We start from the raw sequence: 18,129 nt of genomic DNA on the forward strand, positions 1-18,129 counted from the left end.
CCCGAGCATGTGTGGATCAGATGACCCAGTTCTGATCTCTGCACAGCCCCCCAGGACTTTCAGAATCTCCCCGCTGGCTCCACGGTGATGAAGGTTTTTCTATGGTTTCGCTGCCCCCTCTTTCCCCTCCCCCAGTTTGGGTCATCCATCCGTTAGCGGCAAGGGCCCGTCTGCCGCATCCCCCGGGCGAGGTGCATGTCGGCAGACCCCTGATGGTGGGAACAAGGGAACGCCTGCAAGGCGCTTTGTGAGTTGAAGTCATTGGGGCAGTTTCTGTGGAAATAAACAAACGTGTCCCCCCGCCGGCCGGTCACGGGTGAGAAGGGCGAAGCAAATTTCCAGTGGCTGTCCTCCAAGCACGGCTTGGCCAGGCTATGTGCTGCTCCCCTCCGCACTTAATGAGAGGTATGCGATAAATTGGGGGAAAGCCCGTTCCCGAGGCAGAAATCATGCCAACAGCTGGAAAGGAAAGAGCCCCATGAATGAAGGGAGGGCTGGGAAACCTGCCTGAAAGGGAGGGATTAAAGCGACGTCAATCGCCGTGACAAATTAGAGAACGGGTTGGAATCTGACAAGAGAAAATTCACTAAAGACAAGTGCAAAGTCCCGCACTTAGGAAGGAAAAATGATATGCCCCCGGGGGAACAACGGGCTAGGTGGTAGCAGGCTGGGAAGGAGCTGGGGGGTCGAGCGGATCACAGGCTGAACGGGAGTCAGCGGTGTGACGCGGGGGCACAAAAGGTGAAGATTCTGGGGCGTGGTCGCGGAAATCACGCACCGCTGCTGGCGCCTCCTCGGGACTCGTTCAACCAGGTGCTGCGTCCCCCCGGCTGCGGCTCGCTTTGCGGCCCCCTCTCGCTCCAGGAACCGCGGCCTTCTCTTCCGGATTCAGCCTTCCGGCGGGGCCGCGATGGGTCTTACCTTGCGGGGGGTTTACCCCGCGTCCTTCCGCACGGACGGTCTCCAGCCACTTCTCCAGCAGCTGGGAGGGGAACCGGGCCCTACCCGCTGCTCTGAGCTCTAGTCCAGGGACCCTCAACCCAGCAGTTCTGGGCTTTCCTCTCCCAGCCCTCCCTGCACCTTCCCTAGACTCCTCTGGCTCCCCCCTTTCTCGGGGTGTATCCGCTCCAGATCCCTCTTCCCAGGGAGTGACGGCTTTGTCTTTCCCAGCACACCCTGTCTCTTGCCAGCTTCCTGGCTTTATAGGCCCACGTGTTCCTGCCCAGCTAAGTCAGGTTGCAATAATTCCTTGTTCCCTGGCTTTTCCTGCAGGTGCCGACCTGTACAGACCCGTCTGTAATAGACCCGTGTGGGGCAGACAGGAGCGTTGTGTGTAAGACCCAGGCGGTTGTTATCCCGCTCCAGTAGGCACTGGTGCAGGTCTTCGCTGGAGCGCTGCGTCCAGTTGTGGGTGCCGCGCTCTAGGAAAGGTGTGGCCAGCTTGGAGAGAGGCCGGGACAGAGCAACAAAAGGATGCAAGGTTTAGAAAACCTGCCGTAGGAGGAAAGGTTCCCAAACCTGGCCTTGTTTACTCATGGGATGCTGAGACTGCGGGAGGGGATATGACAGTCTTCAAGTGTGTTACGGGCTCTGTGATATAGCGGAGGCAGAAGGCTGTAGAAAAGTGATTGAGGGAGATATGGAAGCCTCAGAATGCTCCGGGCTCTGTTCCCTGCAGTTTAGCTGAGAGTCGTTAGGGGGCAATTAGGAGCAGCTGGGGCTCATTAGGGACCAGCCAGGTGCTCCATAAAAACCCTCTGACCCAAACAGACAGAGCACAAGCTGGGAGGAGCAGGAGTGCCGTGCTTTGCCGTGCTGTGTGTAGTAGGAGTACTGATTGCGAGGAAGAATAGACCAGAGTGCAGAGATTCTGTGGAAGAGCGGACTGGAGGAAGGTACCTGGCTCAAGAAGCCAGAAGGAGGGGGAAAATTAGCCCAGGGAAGAGAGTTTGCAGTTGGGAATGTGGTGCCAGCAGCACATAGCTGCTTCTCACAGGGCCCCTGGGCTGGGACCCGGAGGAGTGGGTGGGCCTGGGTCCCTCCCCCTCCTCGGGGAAAATGGAGTGACTGGAGACGCCCTGACCCACTACAAGCAATGGAAGCATGAGGCCCACTAGGGTGGACTCGGCTGTCTGCCACAGCTCTTAGAAAGAGGGTGATGGTCTAGGTTGACTCGGCCCTGCCCCAGCGCAGGGGGCTGGACCCCCTCCCAGCCTGACATTTCTGTGCACTCTTATACCAGTATCGCTTTGCTATAAACCCTTTCCCAAGCAGCACACGGGTCTGTCTGCACCACAGTTAGCCCACGGGAACGGCACCCGGGTTTGTCTCGTCTGGGTGACTGGCCCCACCTCACGGTCCTACACGGGTTGCTGTGTCCTCAGGGTCTCTGCGCTCCCTGGTGTGTGTCTGGAGGCAGATCTCCCGGCTCTTTGCGCTGAGATGCTTCAGGCTCCTTCCCCAGTCAGTTGCGGGAGAACTGATCTGTCCTGCGGGGGGGACCTGCGGGAAGGCCACGCTGCAAAGTGAACAGGTTAGAGCCGGGGCTCCTGTCTGTGCTTTGCAGGAGGTTAGACTAGAGGATCATAAGGGTCCATTCTGGCTTCAAAATCTATGAATTCTACCTGCCTGCCCAGACTGGGGAGCTCATCCATTAACGCGGGGAAGCGTAACCTGTTGGTGGCTATATTTTTCCCCACATGGCAGTGAAACATACCGCAGATGAGTGGCTGGAAGAAAATGCAAATGATGCCACCTGGGACGAGGCGTCTCCCCTCAGAATTCAGAGTTCTTCAATAAAAGCCCAGCTGAAAACACATCGAATAAAACCTCACCTGCTGTAGCTCTGAAATTCCCTCTCCCTCAGTGAGGATTGAGATCAGCAGGTGTCACTTGACATCCTGGGATACAGGTTGCATGAAATGTACCGTGTTGTACGTAATTTCATTTCTGGAAAGAGCCTCCTTCCTCAAAGCTTTCTGGTGTAACTTCCCCAGAGCAAATGTCTATTTCCTGTATGTCTCCAGACAGTGGCGTTAGGTAGGGACAAACGTCCTATCACAGGGTGACCCGCACCCAACCACCTCCCCACGGCCTAAGGTCGCTCTGCAGACGCCCTGCCCCAGTTTCCCTCCTTAGACTCCACAAAAATGCCAGATCACAATCCGAAGTTCGTTACAACGCTCCCTGTCTGCAGGTCCCATGTATTCGGTACACACTGGCCTTCCTGTCTCCTGCCCCTGTTCACTGTCTCTCTCGTCCTTAGATAGTCCCCCGGTCTTTCTAGAGCTGAACCTCCGTTCATTGTATCTCCTATAATGCAGCTACTATGCCAAGGCTTTCCCTCCGCTCTCCTGCAGTTCTTAGAGGACATCTGTCTTCCATCACAGGGCAGCCTTCATTTCCCCCCCTGCCCCCGGGGAGGTGAATTACACTTGTGACAGGCGGCCAGGCCAAAACCTCACTATGAACAAAAGAAAAATCAAACCAGTTTCCATTATGGGGGGGACTTAGTTGCAAACGCTGGTTTTGGCCAAAATAATGTGGTGACACCGACTTGGTTTCAGTGCATTTTTCACTGAAAAAAGGGTCAGCTGGAAAACTTTCACCCGGCTCTAGCCCAGAGCTGGCGTAGCCTGTGCCAGGAAGGATCTGAGCCAGTGTATTTATGGGGTGTTTCATCTCATACCGTAAATTCACCAGATCAGATTTAAAATCCCTCCGCCTGCGTGCGCCGAATGGCCTGATCTGTCAGGTGCCCCGGCTGCCTTTCCTCGCCCACCTGCCAGCACCGTGGGCTCTGTGCCGTTCTCTCACTCCAGCCAAATCACAGAACGCTTTCCTCCTCCTGCACCCCGGGGACTTTCTGGTGCTCGTGGCGGTGGCTCCCTCGGCTCTGTCTGGGCTCTGCTGACGCCCCCCCTGGCATTTACCCGCCGCACGGCACCCGCCTTTCCTGCTCCAGCCCCATAGCCCAAACAGATCCGGTGCTGGCTCTCCATAATGCGGGGAGTCCTCATCCCAGCCAGGTGGTAGCTGGGGGTTGGGGGGATATCCTCCTCCTGGTCACCCACAGCTCCCCACCCGCCACGTGCTCCTGGGCTCTATCCAGCCACCCCTCAGAGCCTGCTGCACCCCCTGCACGTCATGCAGGGCCCGGCGGGCACCCCCCATGCTGGTGCCCGGGGGCCTTGCCCCCCCGCCACCGGTCCACCACCAGCGGCCCATTCGTCCCCTCGGCTCTCTGCAGAAACGGCCGTTTCGTGCTCTGTGAGGTCCTGCCCGGAGTTCGCCAAGTCACTCCCCAGCAATCACCGCCTCCTACAGGCCAGCAGAGGGGCCGATAACCACGTGTCAAGGCTCCGGCTCGTGACCATTCCCCCAAACCATCCCAGCTCCCAGACACAGCGGCTGGAATGAGGGATAAACTATCGCAGTTCAGGCTCTGCCAGCAGCGCCACGCAGGCCTCGTCCACCCCGGCGACTGACCGCTCCCCCCGGTTTATACCAGCGCTGCCTCGGCCGCAGGGTCAAGGCCCCGTACCTCTCTGAGACAACCTACAACTTCCTAAAAGCGGGTCAGCAAAATGCAAAGTGACCTCACCGAAGACTCCACGCTGCATTTAACCAAGCGGGAAATAACCCAGGCAGGAAATCACTCATCAGAGTGTATGTAAGCGGCAGTGAGGGAACACCCTCTGAGGGGAAGATTGGTAAGAGAAAAGCCAAACAGATACTGGCACATGATCGGTTTTTCTTAATCAGTCATAAGCAAAGCCACCAACTGTACCGCACTGCTCCCCATCTAGCCCACAACCCAAAATTCGGGCTGCATTTCAAAGCATCGTACAGGGTCCTAGATGGGAGATCCCCATTGACCTTAATGAAAGTGGCAGTAAATCCTCTAGGTAGCAACTTAAAAATTCAGGGGCTCGTCTTTGGCACGTTCATCGGCGTGTCTGATGAACGCAACGAAACGTCTCCCTCTGAACGTCCCCCGGAGAGTCACCCATGCCCGGCACACGCGGCTCATCCGCACATCCCTGGGCGTTAAGATAGCAGAGGGGAGTCGAAGCCAAAGCATGGTGTGTTCACACCTGATAAAATACCACTGGGAGGATTAAGAAGCCGTTGAACGTTTTTACCGACGACTTGGAAGAAACCCGTAAAAATCAGCACCGATAAAGTTTGCAGATGACGCAGAAGTTGGGAGCGTGGTAAATAACGAAGAGGATGGGGCACTGATACACAGCGACCTGGATGGCTTGGTAAACTGGGCGCAAGCGAACAGGGTGTGTTTTAATACAGGTGGGGGGGCCGTATCCTGCGAAGCAGGGATTCTGAGAAAGAGTTGATGGCGGGGGGGAGGGAGGAGAATCAGCTGAACACGAGCTCCCAGTGCGACGCTGCGGCCAAAAGCGCTAATGCGATCCTGGGCTGCATAAACAGGGGAATCTCAAGTAGGGGCAGAGAGGTGATTTTCCTGTTGTATTTGGTCCTCGTGTGACCGCAGCTGGAATCTGGTGCCCAGTTCTGGTGCCCACAATTCAAGAAGGATGTTAAATTGGAGCGGGGTCAGCGAAGACCCGCAAGAATGATTGAAGGGTTAGAAAACCTGCCTGACAGCGAGAGACTCAAAGAGCTCCGTCTATTTATCTTAACGAAGAGAAGGTCGATAAGTACCTACGGGGGGGAACAAATATTTAATACCAAGCTCTTCAGGTCTAACACGATGCAACGGCTGGAAGTTGAAGCTAGACAAATTCAGACTGGAAATAAGCTGCAATTTTGTAACAGTGAGAACAATTTACCCGGGATCACGGTGGATTCGCCGTCATTTTTAAATCCCGAAGGGATGTTTTGCTACAAGATCTGCTCCAGGGATTATTGTGGGGGCCGTTCTCTGGCCTGTGCTATGCAGAGGGTCAGCCCGGATGTTCACAGTGCTCCCTCCTGGCCTTGAAATCTGTGAATCCGTAAGTCCAGAGAGAGACGTCGAAAGACCCAATCCAGCTAACGCCTTAACCCAGCCTCTGCCTCCTCCTCTGATCAGTTCCACCAGCTGCAGGGCCCTCGCTAGCGTGGGGTTTGCTGAAACAGGCCCGTGCTCATATCACGCAAACGCGGCGAGGCAGCTAACGGGAATGGGGCGCTATCTCAGGAGATCAGAACTCGCACCGTGGCCCTGAATCAGGGCAGTATGGAAGCCAAAGCTCGTGTTTAAGTGTTGTATCGCCCACAGCTGCTTTCCTGACCCGTGGAGCGCGTTCTCCAGCGGGATACCCTCGCGAGTCCCTGCGCCGATGGCAGATCAAACAGGGCTAGTGTCTGAAAATGCATCCCATGCGCCGCTAACGTGACCGTGGGATCTGCAGGGAGCCACATGATGCGTAGGCACCATATTTGTTAGCGCGATGCCCGGTGTGACTTGGTCACTGGCCCCTTGACAGATGCCCCAATGTCGGGGCCGGAGCAGACCAGCGGGTAGCTAGTGACGCTGGCAGAGATTCCCAGAGCGAGGGCTCGCCCTGCCCTGCCCTGCTCTCCTCTGCATTTGGGGCTGGTTGTGACCTTTCGCTGGATCTTTCATCATGAAAGCTTCGCTCCCGACTGTGTCGAGCATTTGGGTTAACAGGAAGCTAATAAAAACCAAGCTAATAAAAACCACTCGGGTTAAATATTCCGCCCTCTCTCAACTGCTCAGGAGTCACTTCCTGGGTGCCTGCGCTGTCAGAATGCTACGATTTCCCAAGTCACCAGAGAGTCACCCAGGGAAAAAAGAGAGTCGATAAAACTTTAATTTCTAGGGCTAAAAAGAAGGCGGCGGTTGGGGTGGGGGAGACGGATCCTCGGCAGCCTTCTTCATCCATCGCACACCCCAAGTGTCTCCCCATTGCCGGCGACTAGACAGGCGGAAGCCTTTGAAAGTAGAACTCCGTGATCGCCGTCGCCCCTGGTTGGTTTGTAATGCTGACGGGCTCCCCGTTGTTCTGCGAGGTGCAGAGGAACCAGCCCGGGAAGGCGGCCGACTCAAAGCGGTGGGTGCTGCCTTCGGCAATGTTATGGAAGGTGAAGCGCGGGGCTTGCTTCTGGTCTGCGAACAGGTCCATGATGCCCTTGTCCTGAGTGGGGAAGAGAAAAGAAGATGACGTCACAAGAGGCCGGGAAGAACAGCCTCTGCGGGTGTAGGCCTTTGTTCTGCTGGCCGACCCGGAGCTCTGCAAGAGGCTCCGTTCTCCCTACCGATTCCCAGGACCCGCCCGGCTAGCAATTCTCCGCCTGCCGGTCAGTTGCGAGCGGCTCGCTAGCTGCGATTGGTCGCCAAAGTCACACACCATCGATCCCGCTTGCTGATTGGCTGAATGGGGTTTTATAAACGGTGGACGAATGACTCGCGAATATCCCCGCTGGCGGGTGAGGGCGGGGTGCTCGTCCATCCCTCTCCCAAACATTCGGGGGAACATGAGCACACCTGTAGCAGGGGATTACCTGCTCTGGCTTCGGGCCTGTCTGCTGCCTCGGTTTCCCTTTCCCTCTCCAGTTCACTGAACTTCACACTGCGAGTGTTTTCTCAATAACTCTCCCCTTCCAGGAGTCGGCTTTATTAGCACAGAGCTCGAAACACATTGATCGTCCCCCAGCCTCCCAGGGGGGGTCACTGCCTCTCCCCACTGAGCTGTCCCTCCTAGGAGGTCTCTCTCCCAGCTGGGGCTCGCCTGGCTCCGCGCTCTGCAGAGATCCTCCGCCTAGATCTCCTCGCCGGCCGATCGTGCACCCCCAGGTCTGCTCTCCCTGCAGTCTCCTCTGACTGCCTGCATCTACCCGGCAGGCCTGGCCCACCCCATCCCATGAGCCTTCTCTTCATTCCCTCCACCTGGGCAGGTGCCCGCCTCTGGTTTCCTGGCCTGGTAGGTGGGCTCTGCCGTGATGGGGGCAGAGGGGGCACTGATCCTGACTCCTTCCCCCACCCCGCTTTGTGTGCCCGAGATGGTCCAGGGATCCGCACGGGGCCTGCGATCCCTGAGCTTCTGGCTGACCCCCCGCTCCTTCCTGTGCGTGGGCAGCTTTATCCGGGAACCATGCCCGTCCCGCTTGGTCCCCAGCACTTGTCTGATCCGCGTTCGGATCCCAGAGGAAGGCGCAAATTCTGCCGCCCCGGCCACGGACACCCACCTCCAGCTGCAGCTTGGGCGGGTCCGACGTCCCGCACGACAGGCAGCGATTTCCTTCCTGGACGCCCAGGATGATCGGGTACTGTTTGCCTTGTATGAACCGGTTGGGCACCACGCTGAGCTTCTCTGCCGGGGGACACGAGAGGGTTCAAGGCTCTTGAGTGCCACAGGGGCGTGCACGGGGCAGGGAGGGGCAGTGGGGGCGTTAACCCTGGCAGGGGCAGCGTTAAATCGACCCACGAAAGTCCCCCCACCCCGGGGGAGCAACAATTCTCCCCTGGCAGAATCCGCCGGGCTAGGGAGAGGGAGACGCTCTGCACCCGTGCCGCGGGAATTCCTCCTCGCCGGGAACCGTCCCGCAGCGGGCAACGTGGGCCCCCGACGCCTCTCAGCCCGCGCGAGCGGGAAAGGAGAGGGCGGGCGGCACTCACCGGGGTCGGCGTTGGAGGCCTCGGCCACCAGGCTGTTGTCCTGCAAACGGACGACCTTCTGCTTGGTGTCGCGCATGGTGAAAATGAACGGTTTGGGGAGGTCCAGAAGGACGATCTCGCCGTCTGCAGGCCGGGGGCAAACGCAAAACTGTTAAAGGCAGGGCTCTTTAACTGCTGAAATTCCCCTAGGGCAGGGGTGGGGAACCTTTTCCCTGCCAAGGGCCATTTTGATATTGCTACCTCCATTCGCGGGCCATGTCGCCGATCCCCCACGGAACCGCGCCGACGCCGACGCCACCCCCCCGCCGCCGAAATGCCGCCGCCGTTTCCGTCTTTTCGGCGGCGCGGTTTTACAGTGTCCGCGGGGTGCCGTGGGCCAGTAACCACCTCCGAGCTCCCGCCGCCGCCGAAAATGGGCAGACGGCGGCAGGGTTTCGGCGGCGCGCACTTCCCGCCCACCCGCCCGCGGGCCGGATCAAATTCTTTCACGGGCCGGAGGTTCCCCACCCCTGCCCTAGGGTGACCAGGACATCTGGCATAAAGGGATCTGCCCCCCTGCAGCCCCATAGCTCCTTGTATCCCCCCAACCCCCAATGGCCATGCAATGTCCTAGCTCCCAGCACCCCGTGTCCCCGCAGCGTGCACGGCGAATTCAGGTTTTGTTACGATCTTTCAGTTCCTTCCTTCTCAGCTTGTACCCTATAAACTACCCCAGCGAGAGGCTTTTCAAGAAGACATGGGACTGGCCGGCGCTTGCTGCTGCGCCTGCATTCGGGCCCCCTGGGCCCTGCTCCGGCTACACAGCCTGCATTCTGAGAAATTGCATCTCCCTTTTTACGAGAGTCTGATCCTCGGGAAGGATCTTGCCAGAGCCTCCCGGCGGCTGGAGTTTTCCCCTGAGATGCGGCCACAAAGCAAGCTGCTCGATCCCAGGGGAGAGGGCACCTAATTCAGGGCCCGGGGCTGGAGTCTGTTCTCAGTTACGCTGCTGTGAACTGGAGGGAAAGACCGGTCCTCTGATCCTGCCACGCTTCCCGCACTGCTTGGCCAAGGACAAGAGGGAGCAGGAATCACGGCAAGAGCCCCGTCAGCATCTGAGATGTTCCTTTACCTGCATCCAGCCAGCTGAGGGGCGCCCGATACCCACCTTTGTTGAGGAACTTGTTGAACAAATCCTCCATGTCTTTATCCACCTGCTTCTCGCCCGGCTGGGACGCCATTGTGCTCGCTCGATGGGTGCCCGTCGTGTCCTGGCGGGAACGGGGTGTCTGGCAGGGATGGACGGACGGACAGCAGCTGTCAGGCAGGCTGGTCCCGTGGGGGGAGCCGTGCTGACCCCTGCTGAGCCAGGCCGGGGGCAGAGCAGGTCCCCGCTTTGGCCCACGGCCCCCTTCACATCTTGGCACCCAGCAGTGTGGGGCGTGGGGGGCTGGGGGTGAGCCCCACCTGCCGAGCAACCGGATTGGCTTGGATCTGGGTGGGCAGCCAATCAGGGCTCGTTCTCCCTCCCGCCCCCCTTGGCCCGGCTTGGGCAGCTCCCCATGGAATGGCCAAGGGGCCGCCAGCTCCGTGACCGCGGCCGGGGAAAAGGTGTCGACCGGCCACTGGCCATGCTGCTGGGCGGGGTGCTGCTGGCTAGGGCCTGGCCTCGGGATGCCACTGTGGGGCCCACGGGCAGTGACCCCTCTCTGCTGCTCCAAGGCAGCTCCGGGCTGAATAGCCGGGGCCAGGTGCCCCCCCACATCCCCAGCTGCACAGACCAGCCTGGGCCAGCCAAGGCCGCCCTGCGTGGGGGGTCCAGGCGTCACGGTGCCCGTTGGCTGCTGGCGGGACGTGCTGGGCAAGGGGGTTTCTCCAGCCAGGCCGGAGCCAGGGAATTAAACCGACACCGGGACCAGGGCGTAAATCCAGGGGAGGGGTCGATTCACTGACACCCCCCATAACCCAATAGGCCCCTGGCGATCCCGCCCCTCGCTGCTAAAGCGGGCCCCAGGTCGGGTCCGGGTGGCCGGGCTGGGTTCACACCAGGCGGCCGAGCCCCTTTGGGATCCGCCCGTAACGGGCTGCTAGGGCCGGGTGCTCAGCGTAGCCACCCGGCTTCGGGCGTGGCCGGGACCCCCAGCCGCTTGTACGTGGGGCGGGGGGGACATGCTTGGAGCTGTACCGTGGGAGTGGAGTCCAGTCCTGCCGCGGAGACGGGGCCCTCGGGGTCGCTGGGGAGAGAACAAGGAGGCATGAGATTTCTCTACCTTGGGGGAGCCGAGGGCCGCGGGCGCGGGAGAGACGTTTGCTTCACTCCCTGCTTACGCCTTGGTAGGAAGCTCCTGTCTCAGCTCGTGGGCGCAGCCACTCTGCCGCCCGCCCCAGCCCCCTGCCCCTCCGCGCCGCCAGCCCAGCTGCTCTCCCGCGATGGGGCCGGGGCATCTGATCAGTTCTGGAATCCAGCAGCCACAGCTTCCTTCGTTTCTCCGCCCCGCTAACCCTCCGTCTCCCATAGTCGGCGTCTCTACATTGCAACGTCTCTTGCTCAAGGGCCCGACGTATGCAATCCGTGCCATGGTGCAGTAACACACACCCAGCGGTACAGACACGCCAGGGTTTATAGCCATGTCTGCTGTGTTAAGTCAGCAAAATGCCTCCACGGAGGCAGCAATTTTTGCCTTCTCCATGGAGTCTGGAACGCTCCTACGGGCATGGTCCATGCGACGGGAACAGACTTACCAGGAGACTGTCCTCAGCTCAGTTGGTTTTGTGCAATCTCACAGCTGGGCTGATTCTGAACAGGAAAGAGAGAAGGAGAGAATTGTTTTCTTACACTCCCCCATCTGGCTGCATCCACCCACTCTGACTCGTCTCATACTTAGATTATGAGGCAGGGGCTGCCTTTTTGTTCTGTGTCTGTACAGCACCTAGCGCAGCGGGGGACTGATCCAGGACTAGTGTTCCTAGGCCCTACCACACTATAAATAAAAAAATCATTAAAAGAATAGGAAAGCACCCAGAGAAGAAGCATGGTAACAGGAAAGCTGCAGGAAGGGCCAAAGCCATCTTGGGTGTTGCTGCTGGCGCTGGAGGCGAGGAATATTGCCAGCAGCAGACGACTCAAGAGCAATACCTGTCGGGCGTCTGGCTTGAGGATCCCTCTGTCACAGGCAGGTTCAGGTTCTGCGCCGGGATCGTGGAGCTATTTATATTGGGAGGGGTGCTTACACCAGGGATCGCTGTCTGGGTGTGACTTTCACATGCAAATAAGCTGTGCATTAGGAGTTCCCGGAATCTGCATGGACAAAAGATCCCTCAGGGCAATTAACCGGGCAGTGTGGAAAAGAGCCGCCTGCTGTCCCCCCCAGATCCACAAGGGAGCGGACTTCGCGGAGGTGATGTCCCACGGCAGCGAATTCAACTGGGCGCGCTGAGATGCACCAAGCGCCCGAGGGCGCGTGGACAAGGCGCTGCTCACACGCTCCGAGAAGGGGCCCGACTCTGGGCTAAGTTACCCCAGCGTCAATGCAGAGTAAGCGCACTGAAGGCAGCGGCACTGCTGTGTACATAGGGCCTGATCCAGGGCTCGATGCGCTCAATTGCCCAGCGAAGAGCACGACGATCGCCGATCCACAAAGATACAACCCCAGCAAAGATACCAGCCTACATCAGCTCAGACTTTCTCCTCTAGCCTCCCTGAGACCTCTTCCTCTCCAGAGCGCCCTGCCTCTCTTTATAGGGGAATTTATAGGGGAATTAGCTCAGCTGTACCTCCTGTGTAACCATGGTTGGCTGGCCCCAGGGGAAAGCCACTCTGTTACGCTTACAGTATCAGGCACGTCAAGTCTTGGCCGCCCTGTTTTTGGCTGGAGATATCCTGGGAGGACCAGAGAACGGGAGCGGGAATTCTCTCAGTCCTCACCCAAAGGAGCAGGGCCGCTGCATCTTTCGCAGAGCGCTTTTCTCCCACCTGTTTGCCAGGCGTTTGAGTTAGATGGAGGGGAAGATGGGCGGCTCTTCTACTCAGGGCTAACGGCACCGGTCGGAAGCGTCTCAGTGGCCTGGTGTATCAGATGCTGTGGTGCCACATTGCCAGAACTTGACAGGTCCCTGGGTCTATGCGGGGAAGGCAGAACTTGGTGGGTGACTCTGAGAAAGGTTGTAGCCAGTTGCATGGAGCAGTCTCTGTCCAGTAGAGAAGTCCTTTAGCTGTGGGCTTCAGCCCCCGAGAAGCCCCTCTCTTGGGGGCGGGCCAGGAAAATGTAGCACCTCCTCGCAGATCATTACGAAACATCCTGACGTTTCTGCCTAACCCCGGAGTTTGTCTATCCGAGACCTCGAGTGACAGGAACTCTCCTGCAATGCTCTTAGCAGCATACAGGCGAGGAGTCCCCAGGGCAGGAATTGCAAAGACCATGGAGGAGCCCACTGCCAGCACAGACGACCCAACGTGTCCCAAGAGCTGGAGCTGCTCTCCGGCCCATCTCGGTTTTGTCTCTATTAAATCAGGTGTGGTGCATGCTGCATTCCCCATTATTACATTTACACCTGCAGCCAGGGAGTGCCGGGAACACATCGCTTCTGTCAGCTACCTCTGTTTCCCAAGAGCATCTCCAAGCAGCTGTCCCCTCCCACACGTTTAGGTCTTCCTTGTCTCCGGGAAAGGCAGGAAGGAGCAGAGTCTGTGCAACGTGACCAACGCAAGGCTTGGAGGGGAACCCAGCCCACAAACTCCACCTGCTTGCTCCAGTTAAACTGGTGCAATAGGAATCACACAAAGAATTGTAAACACTCGGCCGGCCTGCCCGGGCTCCTTAGCCGTCAGAATTCGACTAGTTTCCTGCCCGTCCATGGACGGGCCAGCCCTGAATTTGGTCCTCTCCACTGCCTCCGAACTCTGCAGTGGAGAACCAATCTGAAAAGCAGATGCCTCTCTGCTCATCCTCAACGGAGCAGAAGCTCAAGTGAGCGGTGCCGGTCGCCCCGAAGCGCCCTCCAGTGTTTGCCACCCAGTATTGCATTTGCTCCCTCCTGCTCTAGTCCATCGCCATGAGCCTGGAATACCTTCCTCATCCTTGGGACTTAGCTATGCCGAGAGACGCCTCGGGACCCCAGGCAGCAGGGAATGTGCCCAGCTGGTCCCGGCAGCCCGTGGAGATTCCCAGACAGCCCCGGCGCCTCTCACACGCCTGCCACTCTGCTCCGTTTCTTTTTCCGTTTCGCTTGGTTTATTGACCGGTGTCAATAGTCACCTTCCGCCCGTCCTGCCCCAGGCTGGGAACATCACTTACCTCTACCGAAGGGGGCCACACAGAACTCGCTGGGTTCCTTCGCGCAGTGCTGAGAACTGTCTGATTCTCTGCTCCGCGTCTCCCTTCGGCACCCCCCCTTTGACCTCCGCAGCTGGCGGTTTTTGTCCCCCGGAGCCTGCTGTTTTCTGGGTCTTGTTGAGGGGTCAGTCTTTCGTTCGGGGTGGGCCTCGGCTGGGCTTACCATATTTCATGTTCCCAAAGAGGGGACTCCGCCGGGAGGAGAGGGAGCAGGGTGGGTTGGATACTTTCTACTGTACAATTTCTTTCTACTTTGCATAGCTAACATTTCTAAATCACACGCGTAATGGCCTCAAAAAGAAATGTAAAACAAACGCAAATGTACCTCACCGTGTGCCATCAGCGCTTTCCCACTGCGCTTCTTCCTGTTGGGCCCAGGTGTATTTCTCCGTGGCACGTATCTTTCCCAGCAGTGGTCAGCTGCTCATCAAGTAGCCCGGAAAGTCTTTGCAAGATGTGTGCCTGAAGTGGTCTTGTACAAGCAGCTCCCGTTCAACACTCAGTACCAGGCCGCCCTTACTTCTGCACTGCTGCTCTTGCCTTCAGAGCTGGGCGTTCGGCCAGCAGCCGCCGCTCGCCGGCCGCCCAGCTCTGAAGCCAAGGGCCGCCGCCAGCAGGGGCGCAGAAGTAAGGGTGGCAGACCAGGAAGCCTGCACGCCGCTATTTGGGCACGCCGGGAATTGCAGTTCCACCGGAATCGATGGCGGAAAAAGGGCGAGCAAGGAAAAGATCACGGGCATGTGTTCCTATTTCAAAAAAGCTGCCCAGACGGAGATTGGAGGACCAAAAAAGAGGTCATGCCCGGGAAAACCCAGATGTATGGTAACCCTGGCCTAGGCCCACCCCTCCCCAGGATTCTTGTAGGCCTGTCCGGTTCTGCTCTGCCCTCTGCCACCCTGGGGGTGCTTTTTTACCCCCCTCCTGAGAAACCTATAACAGTCTGGGGAAAGGCGATCTTTGGTGCTGGATGTTTGCTCTGTTAAATGGCCCTTTCCTGCTCTGCGGATCTGTTCCCCAGCTGTCCCCAGGCTCACCTGCAGAGTTTACAGATCGAAAAGATTTCCAGCTACCCCCGTTAACTGTGCAAGAACCAACCCCGCCCTGGAAGAGGCATCGTCAGCGGAATTAACTATTGTTCCAGGAGTGGGAATCTTTATTCCGGGGGCTGCTGCCTTGGCAAGGAAGAGCCTGGCTTAGCTCTCCGATCCCAGGGCCGGTTTGCAGGGAACTTTGATCCGGAGCCCATGAGGCTATTTCGAAGGTTACTTTTCAGACCAGGCAATTCCACTGGCAGACTTACAGCTATTAGGAGCGGTTCATCCTGAATGCTCTCTGGAGGTTCTTCAGATCTGACCCAGAAAGGCATGTGGTGGAGCTGGTTATTCCCCCACCCTCTTTGGTTTTAGCGCTAGTGGATCCATATTGTGCAGCAAACATCTCCAGTGGCTGGTGACGGGACACTAGCTGGTCGGGCTCTGCGTTGCTACAGAGAATCCTTTCCTGGGTGTCTGGCTGCTGGGTCTTGCCCACATACTCAGGGACTAGCCAATTGCCAGATTTGAGGTCAGGAAGGAATTTCCCCCTGGATCAGATTGGCAGAGACCCTGGGGTTTTCCACCTTCCTCTGCAGCATGGGTCCCTTGCAGGTTTAAACTAGTGTCAATGTGGATTCCCTGTAACTCGAAGTCTTTAAACCATGATTTAAGGACAGAGGTGAGGGGGCTATTACAGGACGGGGTGGGCAAGGTTCCTGCGATATGCAGGAGGTCAGACTAGAGGATCACGATGGTCCCTTCTGACCATCTATGAGTCCATCGGAGCCGGGACCAACACAGTAGCCCGGATCCGAACACTCCAAGCTCCGAGGACGTTTGGAATCCGGCTCCGACGGCGGTGGCTCAGACGCTCTCTTGTTACCAGCTGGTCCTGACTGAGGCGTACGGCGTAAGGAATCCAACACACATGACAAGCCCAGGCACTCACTGGAGGACGCAGGGCTGGGCTAACGGGCGTGTTACACACAGTGAGAGGCAGGAAACTGGAGATGACGCAGCGCGGGTGAAACCAGGCTCATCCCAGAGGTTGCAGAAGAGAAGAGTTTACGGACAGCACAGGTGTTGCGCTCTCTCATCAAGGATCTGACGCTGACTCAGGACCTGCAGCCCTGCCCCTCCCCCTGACTAATGTCAATTGCTCTGAATTTCCTCCATTGCTGAATAACTTCTGCTTAGAGATGCACAAGCAAATCAGGAAGGATCCCCTTCGCGTCCGCCCACCCCGCTTCCCTCCTCGTGGCAAGGACCAGTCTAGTGTTATTTCCACCCAGCCCGATCTCTGCCCGCTGGCCCTCGCCCACCACCTATGCCCGAACAGCAAGGATCATCCGCCCCCCAGCACTTCTGCTCAGCGTCTTCCAGGACACCGAGGTGGTCAGGGCCATGCACTGGTGCACACAGCCCCGCTGGGCAAGGCAAAAATCACGAGCAGCTGAACGGGCAGGGCTAGTTCCCGCCCCAGACCAGTCCGCCCAGTGCCCTCCGCACGCAGCCCAGCACGCTCATCGGTGCTCAGACCAATTGAGGACAAGGTCAGGATCTCGGACACTATGGCTGCATGTTAGAGGGAAATGACAACAGACGCGTGGGCCCGGAGCCTCAGATCCTCTGTGGAGCTGAGCCGGAGAGTCGAAGGCCAGAAGTTATCATAGTGGTCATCTAGCCTGACCTCCTGCAAAGCACAGGCCAGAGGATTTCCCAGCATGGCTCCCTGCTTGCCCTCGTGCAGATTTGATAGAAAAACATCCCAGCTGGAGTTAAAACGGGTCAGCTGCAGACACTCCACCCCAGGGCTTGGTAAATCGTTCCAGGGATGAATTGCTCTCACTGTTAAGAACCTGCGCCTTATTTCCAGTCTAAATTTGTCTAGTTTCATCTTGCGGCCCCTGGCTCATGTTAGCCCTTTGGCGGCTAGATGTGGGTTGCTGGGTCAGATCCTTTGCCAGCCGCAGGGGACTGACCAAAGCATCGTGGGGCCAAATGCAGCTGGACTGCAGAGCGAATGAGAGGGCTGATCTCCGATTAGATTGTCAGCTCTTTGGAGCAGGGGCTGTCTTTTCATCCTGGGTTTGTACAGCACCTGGCACGCTGGGGTCCAGGACGGGGGGCTGCGAGTCAGCACTGCAGCCCAGATAATAAATAATAAGGGAGAGGCTTATCCCCATGTAAATTAAGGAGGATTTAGTGTGCCTGACACCACTTCAATGTCCCCCTCGTTATTCTGTCTCAGGGCTGGTAGCCAAGAGCTGCTGATGTTGCAATCTGGAGGAGAGTTTGCAGAACATCAGGTCTCTGCTGGATGTACAGGCTCAGGCCACTTCCCCTTCAAAGTGTTGCCTCACCACATTTCCCTTTTTATTCACTGACTCCCCTAACTCATCTGTGTCGGTTCCTGCCGGCGTAAATCACAGAAGTGGCGGGCTGGAAGAGACCTGGAGAGGTCACCTAGTCGAGCCTCCTGAACTGAGGCAGGAGCAAGTTAACCTAGCCCATCCCACCCAGGGGTTTGTCCAACCTGTTCTTCAAAACCTCCAGTGCCGGGGCCTCCACAGCCTCCCTGGAAACCTGTTCCAGAGCTGGACGACCCGCCGAGTTAGAAAGCTTTCCCTACTATCTAACCTAAATCTCCCTTGCTGCAAATTACGCCCATTACTACAGATGGACAATTGATCCCCATTCTCTTTATAACAGCCCTGGACATGTCTGAAGACTGGTCTCGGGTCCCTCCTACGTCTTCTTTTCTCAGGACTACACGTGGCCAGTTTTTTAACCTTTCCTCCGACGTCAGGTTTTCTAAACCTTGGATCATTTCTCTGGACTCTTTCTCCAATGTGTCTCTGTCTTCCCTGAGTTGTGGCAGCCAGAACTGGACACGGTACTCCAGCAGTACCAAATAGAGTGGCACATTTAGCTTACGTCTGACACTCCTGGTAATACACCCCAGAATCATATTAGCCTTTTCCACAACTGCGTCACGTTGCTGACTCATATTCAATTCATGATCCACCGTCACCCCCAGATGCTTTGCAGCGGCTCTACCACCTAGCCAGCTAGTCCCCGGTTTTGCAGCTGTGCGTTTGATTGTTCCTTCCTCGGTGAAGTATTTTGCACTTGTTTTTATTGAATTTCACCTTGCTGAATTCAGATCAATTCTCCAATC

General features: G+C 57.6%; 1 protein-coding gene and 1 long non-coding RNA gene across 2 annotated transcripts; one reads left to right on the forward strand and one right to left on the reverse strand.

Annotated features, from left to right (window-relative positions):
• The first annotated feature begins 1,794 nt into the window (after positions 1-1,794).
• On the forward strand, positions 1,795-2,971 carry LOC137147871 (uncharacterized). Its single transcript, XR_010918381.1, has 2 exons — positions 1,795-1,895; positions 2,707-2,971. It is a non-coding gene; the product is annotated as an uncharacterized lncRNA (long non-coding RNA).
• Positions 2,972-6,810: 3,839 nt separating this feature from the next.
• LOC137147872 (interleukin-36 receptor antagonist protein-like) lies at positions 6,811-11,381 on the reverse strand. Its single transcript, XM_067540265.1, has 6 exons — positions 11,324-11,381; positions 10,767-10,815; positions 9,750-9,870; positions 8,603-8,725; positions 8,173-8,297; positions 6,811-7,121 (listed from the first exon to the last, which is right to left on the reverse strand). Exons 3-6 carry the CDS (start codon positions 9,820-9,822, stop codon positions 6,903-6,905), a joined length of 540 nt encoding a protein of 179 aa, XP_067396366.1. The 5' UTR covers positions 9,823-9,870; positions 10,767-10,815; positions 11,324-11,381; the 3' UTR covers positions 6,811-6,902.
• Positions 11,382-18,129: the final 6,748 nt, after the last annotated feature.

The sequence above is a fragment of the Emydura macquarii genome, unplaced genomic scaffold (assembly GCF_026122565.2).
Source record: "Emydura macquarii macquarii isolate MOO-44397 ecotype Brisbane River unplaced genomic scaffold, CSIRO-AGI_Emac_v2 contig_573, whole genome shotgun sequence".
NCBI classification, from domain to species: Eukaryota; Metazoa; Chordata; order Testudines; family Chelidae; genus Emydura; species Emydura macquarii.